Genomic DNA, 12395 nt, shown 5'->3' with positions numbered 1-12395 from the left:
GGGGCTTGGAGCAACCTGGGCTAGTGGAAGGTGTCCCTGCCCATGGCAGGGGGTGGAATGAGGTCATCTTTAAGTTCCCTCCCAGCCCAAACCAGTCTGTGGTTCTATGATAAAATAAATCAGGGACAGTCGTCACTCCCCTTTTTGGGACAGAAAGCTGAGGCGGAGCATTCTTGGATACTTGCCCACCCTGGGTAACCTTCAGCTGGGAGCTGAGTCCTTGCCTTTGGATCCAGCTTTCTGCTCCATCCCTCCCTCTGAGCAGCATCACCCAGGGATCGACGTGCTCCCGAGACCCTACAAGGCACCCGCCGGGATGACTGACAGAGGATCCGCTCTTGTTTTCTCCCCCGTAGGACAGAAATCTCCAAAGAACGCTCCATCTCCCATCATTCCTGACTGGGGAAAAAAAGAAATGGAGCTTCTAATACTCATCTCCACAGGAATCTCTAATGCTAAAGAGCTTAGAGGGAGCGCTCATGACTTTGAGAAGAGTAAAAGCCTCCCTCGTCCCCTAAGCGGTGTCCGGCTCACTGAGCCAACACGCTCTGATAACGTGGCAGATGGGTATTTCTAGCATTTGTTTTGATGATGAAAGTGTACATTGTGCTCAAAGATGCCCCCAGGACACATTGTTCTCCGGATAAAGGGATGAAAATTAAAACTAAGTTTCCTAGGTCAAAAGGACGCTCGTTAAACCGTTCAGGCCTAAGAGGAAAAAGAGGGGGAATAATAAAAAAAAAAAAGAGCCAGCTACAAAATCCAGGCCTTTCCTTAAAGGAAAGTGGCTCTGGAGGAGCCATGTGGGACCAGTTTGTTGTTTGCATGTGTTGGAAGAGCTCGTTTTGGATGATGATCCTGGTGCTGTGCACGTTGTCCCCTGTTAGGGAGTGGCTTTGGGGCCAGAGGGGAAGAAAACCCTGGGGTAACTCCGATTTTAGGGTTGTATCCAGTGAGCTGGGTTGGGATCCAGGGTTGTGCCAGGCAGGACAAGGCAAAGCCATGGGGTTTAATCCAGGGAGAAGACATCAGGATTTGGTTCCCTGCATCAACAAGGCAGTGATGAGCTGATGGTGGGAGAAGAATTGCAGGAATGGGATCACCCACCATCGTGCTTCAAGGTGTGTGTGGCTCTGTGCTTGGAAAAAAGGGGAGAAACTGGAGGAAAATGCACATTTCCTGTAGGTCTGGGTCCAAGCAGTGGCTGCTGGGCTTTGCCCTCTGCTTTCCAGCCCTCTCCCTGTTGCAGAACAAGCCCGGAGCCCCTAAAAAGCCACGTTTCCCTGGGAGAATGGAAAACCACCAATCAGTGGGAGCGAGGGGAAGAGAGGAACAGCGTGTGGCCTCTGCAAATTGCAGGAAAAGTGACACAGTTATTCAGAGCCTCTTGGGGAGGGAGGGAGCTTTAGTGCTTACACGGGAAAAGTGGTCTCAGATCCCTTTTATATCCCCATTATTGAGCCAGCACGGGCAAATTGTTGCCCGTTTTTGTTGCCCCAGTTTCCCCAGCTGTTCAAAACGGGACTGATTTTTACCTGCTGCCCGGCAGGGGTGTGAGAGAAGCTTGGGTTGTTCTTGCCACGTGCTTGGGCATCCCTGGAAAAGGGATGCCGTGGGAAGGCAGGGCCCTTTTGGGGCTCACCAGCGGAGTATCAGCCACCCAGCTGTCATATTTAGGCTCTAAATTGTTGTGATCCCCTTGGAAAACATGCAAATGCCAGTCAGGCCATCCAGCAAATAATCAGGATTTGTTATTCACATTTAATAGATGAATTAATAGAAAAAACATGTTTTGAAAGTGACCTCTCCCCTCCCTCCCTTTTCCCCCAGAAAGAGCCCTAAACCAACAGTCCTGTTTATTTGCTGGAGTGTCTCTTTTGCAGCTGTATCTCTGTGCCTGCTGCTGCCCTCGTTTGGGACTTGATTTGCCCTCCAGAGATCAGCAAAGAGGATCAAACGACATTTTATCTCTCCCCTTTAGATCAAGGGAGAAGATCAATAGATGAGGGCTTTTGTTGTGTTTTAGGGTGTGGAGCTCTCGCTTCTCCTTAAACGTTTCCTGCCTGGAATTAAATTTGGGACTCTCTGCCCAGAGTTGACACCAAATTCCTCCTTTCTCCTCCCCAAAACCCACATCAGAATTATGGATCCCCTCAACAGCAAGAAATATCCCAGTGCCACGGGGTTTTCCATCCTTTTCTCCATCCTCCACCAACCCCCATTTGTATTCTGTCATTAAAGAGGCTCCCTTTGATCTGGAAATTAATTTCCAGATAAACTCAGCAGCAGGCAGTTTGGTGGCACCAGCTGAAATGATGCTGTGGATCAATCCCAAATTCTGGGACATCCCTGAACCCCCCCCAGCACCAAATGCAACAAATGTTTGTAGGATTAAACTGGTTTATATGACTGGTATATAACTGGTATATAGATATAGATAGGAATGTGAATCTCTCTATATTTTTTAAAGTTCTGATTTTTTCCCCCCCCATTTTTCCAAGCCTTTCCCTTTGGGGGGTGACAGGGCTTTTCTCCAGGAGCTGCACACCCTCACCTACACAATATTTTCCCACCTCCCAAAGTGAAGCCAGTTTTCCTGATGTTCTGGCTGATAGAGAGTCCTGTTGTAATCCCAACTTTCCTTTTGCCTTTGAAGCAAGTCTCTGTTCAGGGTGGTTAAGCACAAAAGCTCCAAAAGGCAGATGCTGAGTGCTTGAAAACTGGGAGAGAAAGATAAAATAGGGATAAAATAGGAAAAGGCTGTGAGTGTATCTTGCTTTTTTTTGAATCCTTTTGTATTTTAAGGGCTCAATTCACCTAATGAGGAATTCCTGGGGGAAAGGGATCCCTTCAGACCAGCAATGTGATGGGGAGATGTGGGAATCACGGAATGGGTTGGGTTGGAAGGGATGTTAAAGATCATTCTGTTCCACCCCTGCCATGGGCAGGGACACCTTCCATCAGCCCAGGCTGCTCCAAGCCCTGTCCAACCTGGCCTTGGACACCTCCAGGGCTGGGGCAGCCACAGCTTCTCTGGGCAACCTGTGCCAGGGCCTCACCACCCTCACCAAGCAGAATTTCTTCCCAGTATCCCATCTAACCCTGCCCTCTGAAGCCATTCCCCCTTGTCCTGGCACTAAATGCTTTTATAAACTGTGTCTCCACATGACATTGCAGTATTGAGTTACTGCAGTTTCAGGCAGATTGATAAAAATACATCCTCAGAACAGGTACTTAAGTCTAGACTTGCCCAATTAAATTCTTCTTCCTGAGTTTCCAACCAGAGGAAGATGAAAATGAAGTAGAAGGCAAAATTTCAGCGGCCAGTTCCTGGGGGAAAGGGATCCCTTCAGACCAGCAACGTGATGGGAAGATGTGGGAATCACAGAATGGTTTGGATTGGAAGGGAAATTAAAGCTCATCTCATTCCACCCCCTGCCATGGGCAGGGACACCTCCCACCAGCCCAGGTTGCTCCAAGCCCCGTCCAGCCTGTCCTTGAGCACTTCCAGGGATGAGCATCCACAGTTTCTCTGGATGAGTCCATTAATAAATCTCCTTAATGACCCCTCGTGCCTCAGTGTCCCTTTCTCTGCTGTCCCCTGGGCTCGGGGCTGTCGCTGGGAAGGGTCCCTGGGCCAAGCTCAGCCTTGGGCGATGCTGAGAACCTTAATCCAGCCCTAAAAGGTGCTTAAAAAAATCCTCCTTGCTTGCCTTTAGAGTGGATTTATTCGTAATTCACTCTCCATGTATGTACTATTAAGGATTTGGGCTCTCAGAGGGCGGTTTTATTTTTTTTTTAAGACGTATTATTTTTTTTTATTCTTTAAAGGCGGCACGTGAGGGGGAAAGAGCAGCAAAATTCACCTTTAAGGATTTATTATCGTTTCTCTCGAGCGGGTATTTACTGGGGGCATTTCTCTGAGGAAATGACTGTCGATTATAAAGAATAAAATAAAATAATAATAATGAGAAAACCCTCCAAACCTCTCTCCTGAAGCCAGTAACCTTGTGGAGTGATGGATTGTCGTGCTGAAAGTGGAGTGAGGGAGAAATGGAGACGGAGAGGAAGAAATGTAGATACTGTAACATACTCCAGGGGGTCGGGAAAGGGATATGAATTATTAAGTAAAATTAATAATTGAAATAATTAACAGCTGCAAGAGATTTTTTTTTTGGTCCATCCTCCACATAATAGAGGAGCAATGTTTAGTATCAACCTGGAGTAACCGCCAGTAATTTGATGTTAATTAATTCGTTGGCTCAGCATTCCAAGCATTTATGGGTGTTTTCTCTCCTTATAAATATATTAATAAGTTTTAAGTCATTCCACAAAAGTAATTTTGAAAATAATAATAATAATAATAATAAAAAAAAGTCCTGGCAAATGCAAGTCATTTATTTTTGATCAGTAATTAAAATGGCTTTCCCACCCCCCCCATCCATGTACATCAGAGGAAAATGGCTTTGTTCTGAGGAGCTTCTAATTCCTATTCTTCTTCCTCTGATAGGAATCAATAGTATTTGCTGTTTGGGGCCAGATTTATGGATTATTTTTCATTGTGGGCTTTCAGAGTTTGTTGCTGGGCCTCCTAAAGACAAGAGGTTTTCCTTCCCCCAACCCCGTCGCTCTGAACCCCTTGGATAATTCGGGAGAGACTGGGCAAGGCTCTAAAGGACAGAGCTAATGATGCATTTGGGGCAGAGAAATGTGGGGAGCTGGGTAAAAGGGTGATGGCTGTGGTTGGGAGGAGCTGAACCCCTCTGGAAGCCCTTCCTGGAGGCAGATCCATCTGGAGGTAGATCCAGAGGCAGATCAATGGGGGGCAGTGGGTTTATTGCAATCCCAAATGCTCCCCAACAGGATTGGAGGTGCAGGATGCAGAGGGATGCAGGGCTGCTCCAAGGAACACGTCTCTGGGACTGCTCTGCTGACCCTCAGCTGTATCTGTGGGGTGGAAAGGCCCCCAGCTGTCCCTGGTTTGGACAGTGAAGGTGTCTGACACCTGTCCTGGGTTTTGCTCCCTTTTCTCACCTGCATTTCACAGCCATTTGGTGGGGTCATCCTTCTTCGCTGATGGCTCAGGAAAGGGCTGGTCTGGATGAAGTCCTTGGGGTTTTCCAAGGGCTGACAGCCCCAAATTGGATCCCAAGCCACACTGCTGGGAACAAATTCCCTTTCAGAGCTGAGGGGGCAGAGCCAGGACCCTCCGTGCTGTGCTTTGCTTTCCACCCAGGGAAGCTGAGCCACACCAATGCACAGGAGAGCAGGGCTTGGGGCTCCAGGCACTGCCATTTCATCTCTGGATTGGGATCTGGGGCTTAGTGGGGTGGGATTCTCAGTGTTTGGGATGCTCAGTGTTCAGGGTGCTTGGCATTTGGGATGCTTGGTGTTTGGGCTGCTTGGTGTTTGGGCTGCTTGGTGTTTGGGCTGCTAAGCATTTGGGATTCTCAACATTTGGGGTGCTCCATGTTCAGCCTGCTCCGTGTTTGGGATGCTCAGTGTTTGGGATGCTCCATGTTCAGGTTGCTCAGTGTTTGGGATGCTTGGAGTTTGGGATGCTTGGAGTTTGGGATGCTCAGCATTCAGGATGGTCTGTGTTCAGGTGTTTGGGTTGCTTGGCATTTGGGATACTTGGCATTTGGGATGTTCAGCACTCGGGATCCTCAGCATTTGGGCTGCTTGGTGTTCGGGGTGTTTGTTGTTTGGGATGCGTGGTCTTTGGAATGGTTGGAGTTTGGGATGCTCAGTGTTTGGGATGCTCAGTGTTTGGGATGCTGGGCATTTGGGATGTTTAGCATTTGGGGGGTTTGGTGCTGGGGGTGCTTGGTGTTTGGGATGCTCCTCATTCGGGATGCTCCATGTTAAGGCTTCTCGGCGTTTGGGATTCTCAGCATTCAGGATGTTCAGTGTTTGGGATGCTCTGTGTTCGGGATGCTTGGCATTTGGGAAGCTCAGTGTTTGCAATGCTCTGGTTTTGGGATATCTCTGCATTTGGGATGCTCAGTGTTTGGGATACTTGGCACTGGGGAAGCTCAATGTTTGGGATGCTGAGTGATTGGGATGCTTTGTATTCAGGATGCTCAGTGTTTGGGATGCTGAGTGTTTGGGATGCTCAGTGTTTGGGGTGTCTGGCACTGGGGAAGCTCAGTGTTTGGGATGCTTTGTATTCAGGATGCTCAGTGTTTTGGGAAGCTCAGTGTTTGGAGTGCTCTGTGTCTGGGGTGCTCTATGTTTGGGATGCTTGGCATTTGGGATGCTCAGCGTTTGGGATGCACAGTATTTGGGATGCGTTGTATTCAGGATGCTCAGTGTTTGGGATGCTCTGTGTTTGGGATGTCTGGCACTGGGGAAGCTCAGTGTTTGGGATGCTGAGTGATTGGGATGCTTTGTATTCAGGATGCTCAGTGTTTGGGATGCTGAGTGTTTGGGATGCTGGGTGTTTGGGATGCTGAGTGTTTGGGATGCTGAGTGTTTGGTATGCTGATTGTTTGGGATGCTGGATGTTTGGGATGCTGAGTGTTTGGGATGCTTTGTATTCAGGATACTGAGTGTTTGGGATGCTGATTGTTTGGGATGCTGGATGTTTGGGATGCTGAGTGTTTGGGATGCACACTGGCTGTGGCAGCAGATGGAGTGTGCTGGATGGCAAATGGCATCCGTGTCCTGCGGGAGCAGCGGGATGTTATCTGCAGGCAGCAGCAGCCTCGGCGCGTCCCTTTGCAGAGCTCAGCACAAAACAGCGGAGCAGGGAAGGAACTAATTCCCATCCTCACTGGCAGATGGGAGTGAGACCTATTTCTGGCCTGGCTGCTGGGAGAGGAGGTTGCAGGCAGTTTTGGATATCCAGGCTGCTTTGGAGTTGGGTGGCAGGGGCTGTTTAGGTGCTGAGCTGGAGGGATGGAGGAGGCAGCCCCAGGATATGGAGCAAAAGGTGGGAAATCTTTTTTTTCCCTCGCTCCAAATGCCGTAGGAGCTGTGAGGTGCCTGGCAGCAGGGACTGACTGCTCCTGCCCCGGGGAGTGAAGGAGCATTAAAAGTTGGAAGTGAAAATGATGGAGCTGAGCTCTAGCAGCAGAATTCTGCGCATTTCTCCCACTCAGGGATTTGCCCTATATTTAATTTTTTTCCCTGACTGCTTTAGTGACTCTGTAAACGTTGCAGAGTTTTTGTGTATTTTTTTTTTCCCTTCCTGCCAGATGAAGTGGGTTTGGTTTTTATTGAATCAGTTCCCTCCGAGGATAGAGGTTGTGAGTGGATAAAACCTCTTTCAATCCCATAAAAATGCCGTCAGGGGATTCACTTAAATTTATTTAATCCTGTGCACTTTATCGCGGTCACTTCATCATGGCAGGTAAGTGGATGCTAATGGATCCCTTCTTTTTATGGCCTGCAGCCTCCTGGAATTAGATCCCCCAGCTGCAAATCTCTCGTTTGTGGCTGGCATTTTATCTTCTTCCTTTTATTTGATTAGCAGGAGGGGGGCAGCGAGAGGCAGGACGCCTGTTTTAGGGTATTAAGGCCAGGACAGCTCATTGATTTAATCTCCTCTGACCTTCTGGGCAGCACCAGCCAAAATTTCACCTGGAGGAGACGCTCTGAGGATGCCAGGGCATGAAATCCTCCCATCCCGGGGATCTCTCGGCGCGGGGTTGTGTTGATAAAAAACACGCAGAGCTTTTGCTCTTCTCTGCCTCGGCGGTGAGTCAGAGTTGATGTGGATTTGCCTCTTCTGATGGCCTGATTCACTCTGCTCCAAACCTGACAGGCCCTTTTCATTGAAACGTTGAACTTCATTGTCACTGAACCATTTTCTTTTATGAAGTCGAAGTGTTTGGGTGCTCTGGGGTGAAGGTTGTTGAATTGCCTGCTCCATTAATGCTTTTAAAACGGAGATATTTTTTCCTGTGCTGTCACAATTCTGCTTCATTTTTTTTATTTTTTTTTTTCCCTGTGAACTGGCTTTAGCATCTAGTTTTGGCTGCTAAATCTGAAGGGTTGTCCTGTCTGACCTCCCAACTCCAGCCCACGTGGTGCTCGGGCTCGAGGATGAGGGTGGTCCAGCCCCACCTGTGATGCTCTTGAATCCTTTCCCACCAGGAAAACATATGTATCCAGGAAATGTGGAGCTTGGATGGAAATTCAGACCAACTCAGGCTTTGGGGAACCCAAAGGCTGCAGGGTTTGTGCGTTGGGACATCACCTTGTTGTCCCCAAGGGCGGCAGAGGGGACATCTGCAAATCTATCTCACAGTGCTGAAAGGCTCCTCAGGCAGCCATGGAATGTGTTATAAGGTCTTATCTCCAGGAAAATCCTACCTGGAGGATATAATGGAGAGTTTCCTGATGGCAAAAAGTACTTTTTACAGCACCAGCCACCAAAATCAGTCCCAACCCCAGAATAATCTGCAGGGGGAAATGCAAAGCCTGGTGCAGGGAAAATCAGTCTGGTGGTTGGTCCCATGTGTTTGTTGATTCCCAAAGGGATTTATTGCCTCTTGCAAAGGATCTCCCGTATTCCAGAGCATCCCTCAGCTCACACTCCTCTCCTGGTGTCCCCCAGGCAGGGAAAGGTTGGTGTTGGAGTGTTAATGAAAAAACTAAATAACGCTGGGAACACAAAACCATCGGGTGAAAAAACAGAGGTTTTGAGTTATTAAGGAGCCACTCACTGCGGAGAGAGAGGGGGAAAGGGAGGGGATATTGGTGTTTGGGAAGTCCAATTATTTCTCAACTGCAGACAGTCTTATTAACTTGGGCAGAAAATTAATTACTCTAATTAGAAAAACTCATTGGAGTTTGGTGAGGAGTTAGTGGGGGAGATGACAGGGGTGGGGGGAGTTGGGGAGTCACAACAACCATGGGAGGGAGGGGGCAGAAGGAAACACGAGCAGTGGGGGAGCTGCTCTGATTAATGGGAGCAAAGGAAGGGATAGGAGAGAGGAAGGAAGATTTTTTTAGTCATAATGGTCTAAATTTAGCAATTTTAGTCTTGAAAACACATCAGTACTCCTATATGTGCATACTTGTATGAGTAAAAAATATATATCTATGCACAAACTCATATATATATATCTCTGTGCACAAACTCATATATATATAAAATAAATATATAAAATAAATATATATATAAAATAAATATAGAATGCAACACAGAGGAGATTTATCAGCGGGTTTCTGTGGGTGGTTGTATTTATTTCTGATGTGCCAGTCCATCAGCACGGGGGGCTGTTAGAAAGTGCGGGGTGGGTGGTTTTTTTTTATCTTCATGGATTTATGAAGTCCCTAAAACATCTGTTCCATCCTGATTCCACAGTCCTTTGGCAGCCCAGGGAGAGGCAGGGATGTGGAGCTGCCTGGCTGGGCATGGTTTGGGTGCAGACACGTTGATGGTGCTGCTGGAGGGAAGAGCAGCAGGATCCCTCCTTGGAAAGGGTGGGGTGAAGGGAATTCATCCAGGCTTGATGCCTGTGGGGCAAAATGCTGCAGTGTGGGAGGGGAAAATCGGGATTTGGGATTTTTGAAGGGGTCTTACAGGAGTTCAGTAGAAAATCAGCTTTTTACTCCTTTCCTCCTCTGAGCTGTTGGTCACAAAGTGAGTGTCCCACGTAGGTGAAGACTTGATTCTCAGGCACATGGTGGGATTCTGGGGATGGAACTGAGCAGATCCAGGAGCCAGGATTTGGACTTAATGATCCTTGTGGGTCCCTTTCAACCCAGGATATTCTATGTTTTTATGACCTTCTCGACTCAAGAATGCCAAGGCCAGAGATGGGCAAGGACCAGGGTCTGGTGGTCAGTCTCCTCATCACAAAACCCAGCAGCCAACCTTGGAATGTGGAAAAAGCTCCGAAAACTGAGACAAAGCCCAGACCTGGGTGAAGCTGAGAGCCACCACGTCTGGGATCTTGCTGCCATCTGTGAGCTGCCACTTTTCCAAGCTGAAGTGATGCCCTGGTTCTGTGGACAGGAGGGATTGTGCCTGTGTTTGCAGCTCTACTGCACCCCTGCAAGGACCACCCTGTGCCCCCCATCCTGGGGAACAAAGGAGGTGCCTGGAGGTGACATTGGGGGATCCTCGGTGGCTGAGCTGATCTCCGGCTGCACAGCCCCAGGTTTTCCCCGGTGCCTTTCCTCGGATGGCTTTGCTGCCTGTTACTGAAATAACCTGTCAAGCTCCTGCTAATAATGAGCCATAAGTCAGATTCTCTCTGGTAGGTTGCCCTGGGTGTCTATCACAGGCTTTAGGGGTGACCCAATTATGGTAATTGGCCAATTGTGCTGCTGGTGTTCAGAAGGAATGGGCAAACAAAGGAGGAGAAATAAAAGCTCCCTGGAAATTAGCAGAACCCCCCGATAGAGCTATTTTTCAGACCCCCCTTTTTGGCATGAGGTGCCTTTAACATTAACCTCTTCATCTGATACCTGCAGAGAACAGTGAAATAAAACCCCAAATGCAGCCGATGGCATCAGTGGTGCTCCACTCAGGTGCCACATCGTGTCCTCCGTCCCCAGGATTGCTCACAACCCAGACACACAGACATTTGTTCAGCTTCATGCCCGAAACTCTCTATTTAGAGCAGTAGTTTCCCTCCCACTCAGTCATAAGACCTTGATTTCGCGAGAATATCTCAGATTACTCAGAGATGGACTCAAAGGGGGAAGGCAGAGGAGTGATTTCGTTTCCACCCAGCTGTGTGTGACATGTACCTTCAGTTAGTCAGGGCAAGATAAAGGGAATAAAGAACAATTTTAGCCCCATCCTTGCTCCTTTCCACACGCCACCACCCACCTCCTGTTTCCCCACAGGCCGGCCTTGTGCAGAGCCCCGGTGTTATTTCTGCAGAGGAATAACAATAATCCAGGGAGAACACACTGTTACAACTGCTGCGACCTCCTGCCCAGCCTGCTCCGCTGGAACGCTGCTGGAATTGCAACTTGGCACCGAGCTTTGTAGTGAAGGATTGCTCCTGGCTAATCTATAATTTACAAAACACGCTCAGATTCATTTTTTATGGGCTGTTTTGATATGATGCCATTTAAAAAGCGGAAAGAAACAACGCACCTTTTTTTTAAAGGTTGCTCCCGGTTCCTCTCGCTCTTTTTTCCCCCCCACCCTGTTCTTTTGGGAGGGCACGTTATTTTTCCCACCGTGGAAAGGGAATTTCTTCCTCCTGCAGCTTTCTGGACGACTCCCTGCAGTGCTGGGGACAGAGCTTTGTGTCACAACCCGCACCTTCAACATCCGAGGTGGTTGTGCTCCCAACCCTCTTCCTATTCCTGTTGGCTTTCCCCCCCCCCTCCTGGCTTGGGACACGTGCTTAGAAGCAGGAAAATGATGTATTTATTGCACCCTCTGTTTTTGCTCAGGAAGGCTGGGCAGGGAGGGAGAGGGTGTTGCTTGGATTTTCCACCTCTATCATCATCCAGTACCTCCTGCAGCCTCTCAGGTCTGAAGAACTGAGACAGGGATGTAAAATTCCTCATATGCCGAGAGGAAGAGAGTTTCTGCTGGCAGTGGGGTGGCTCAGCACTAAGGATGGAGCCTTTCTGGGGGGCCCAAGGCTTGTTCCTCACATGGCAGTGCTCCTCCCAGGTGTTTTACTGCCTGCAGGCTCCTCTCCTCCTCCCTATGCTGTTTTATGGTGCCCCTTTCTGACTAATGCAAATCCCACCCGGCATATATTAGTGGGAAGGGCATCATTAGAAGGAAGAGCAGCACCGTGAAAAGCCAGCCATGAATCTTCTCGGGCTCGCAGGGCTCTGTGAGTAGCACAGGAGGGATTAAATATGTTCATCTGCACAATCCAAAGGGAAAGGAAGAGGTTTCTCAGCAGACCTCGGCTGCGGCGTGTCCGTGGGGGGATGAGGGAGCCGTAATTAACCTCCTCCCTGATGGACACTGAGCTTTGCAATCCTCTACGAGTTGTCTTGAGCAGGAAAAGCTTCATATCTGTTGATGAATAGAGGCCATGATCTTCAACAAGCGGGAATTTGGATGCAGGGAGCACCATCAGACCTCGTGTTCATTTATATCCGTGTGCAGGCTGGAGCTGGGGGTGTTTTATGCCTCCCTCCATCCATGCAAATGGAATGCCAGCCTGCTGGTGAGGACATCTCTGCTCCTCCAGAGATGGATGGGAAGTAGCTTCGCTCTCCTGACACTTCCATGCAGTCCCAAAGATGTCCAGCTGTTATTTAAGTGAAACTTTGAGTACAGAGGGGCACAAACCACTTCCTGTGCCCCCCAAATTGTCTGGGTGGATGATCCATCTGGTGGTGTGACAGTGACAGGACCCAAGGGAATAACGTGGAGCTGTGTCAGGGCAGGTTCAGGTTGGATCTCAGGCAAAGGTTCTTCCCCCAGAGGCTGGTTGGGCACTGCCCAGGCTCCA

General features: G+C 48.8%; 1 protein-coding gene across 2 annotated transcripts in view; it reads left to right on the top strand.

Moving 5' to 3' along the window:
• The window catches only part of LOC108494865 (protein CEPU-1), a 358720-nt gene that overhangs the window by 145510 nt on the left and 200815 nt on the right, over positions 1-12395 (top strand). The window contains exon 1 of one of the 2 annotated variants that reach the window (XM_017809849.1): positions 7275-7354. The exons of the other annotated variant lie outside the window; for it this stretch is intronic. Coding sequence (XP_017665338.1) covers positions 7348-7354 — 7 coding nt within the window. The 5' untranslated portion in view covers positions 7275-7347. Of the gene's footprint in view, positions 1-7274; positions 7355-12395 lie in introns of those variants that run through there. 2 annotated transcript variants of the gene reach the window in all.

Source organism: Lepidothrix coronata, unplaced genomic scaffold (assembly GCF_001604755.1).
Source record: "Lepidothrix coronata isolate B3197 unplaced genomic scaffold, Lepidothrix_coronata-1.0 Scaffold27, whole genome shotgun sequence".
Lineage (NCBI taxonomy): Eukaryota > Metazoa > Chordata > Aves > Passeriformes > Pipridae > Lepidothrix > Lepidothrix coronata.
Note: the sequence above shows the minus strand (reverse complement) of the source record. Positions and strands in the feature narration are given on the sequence as shown.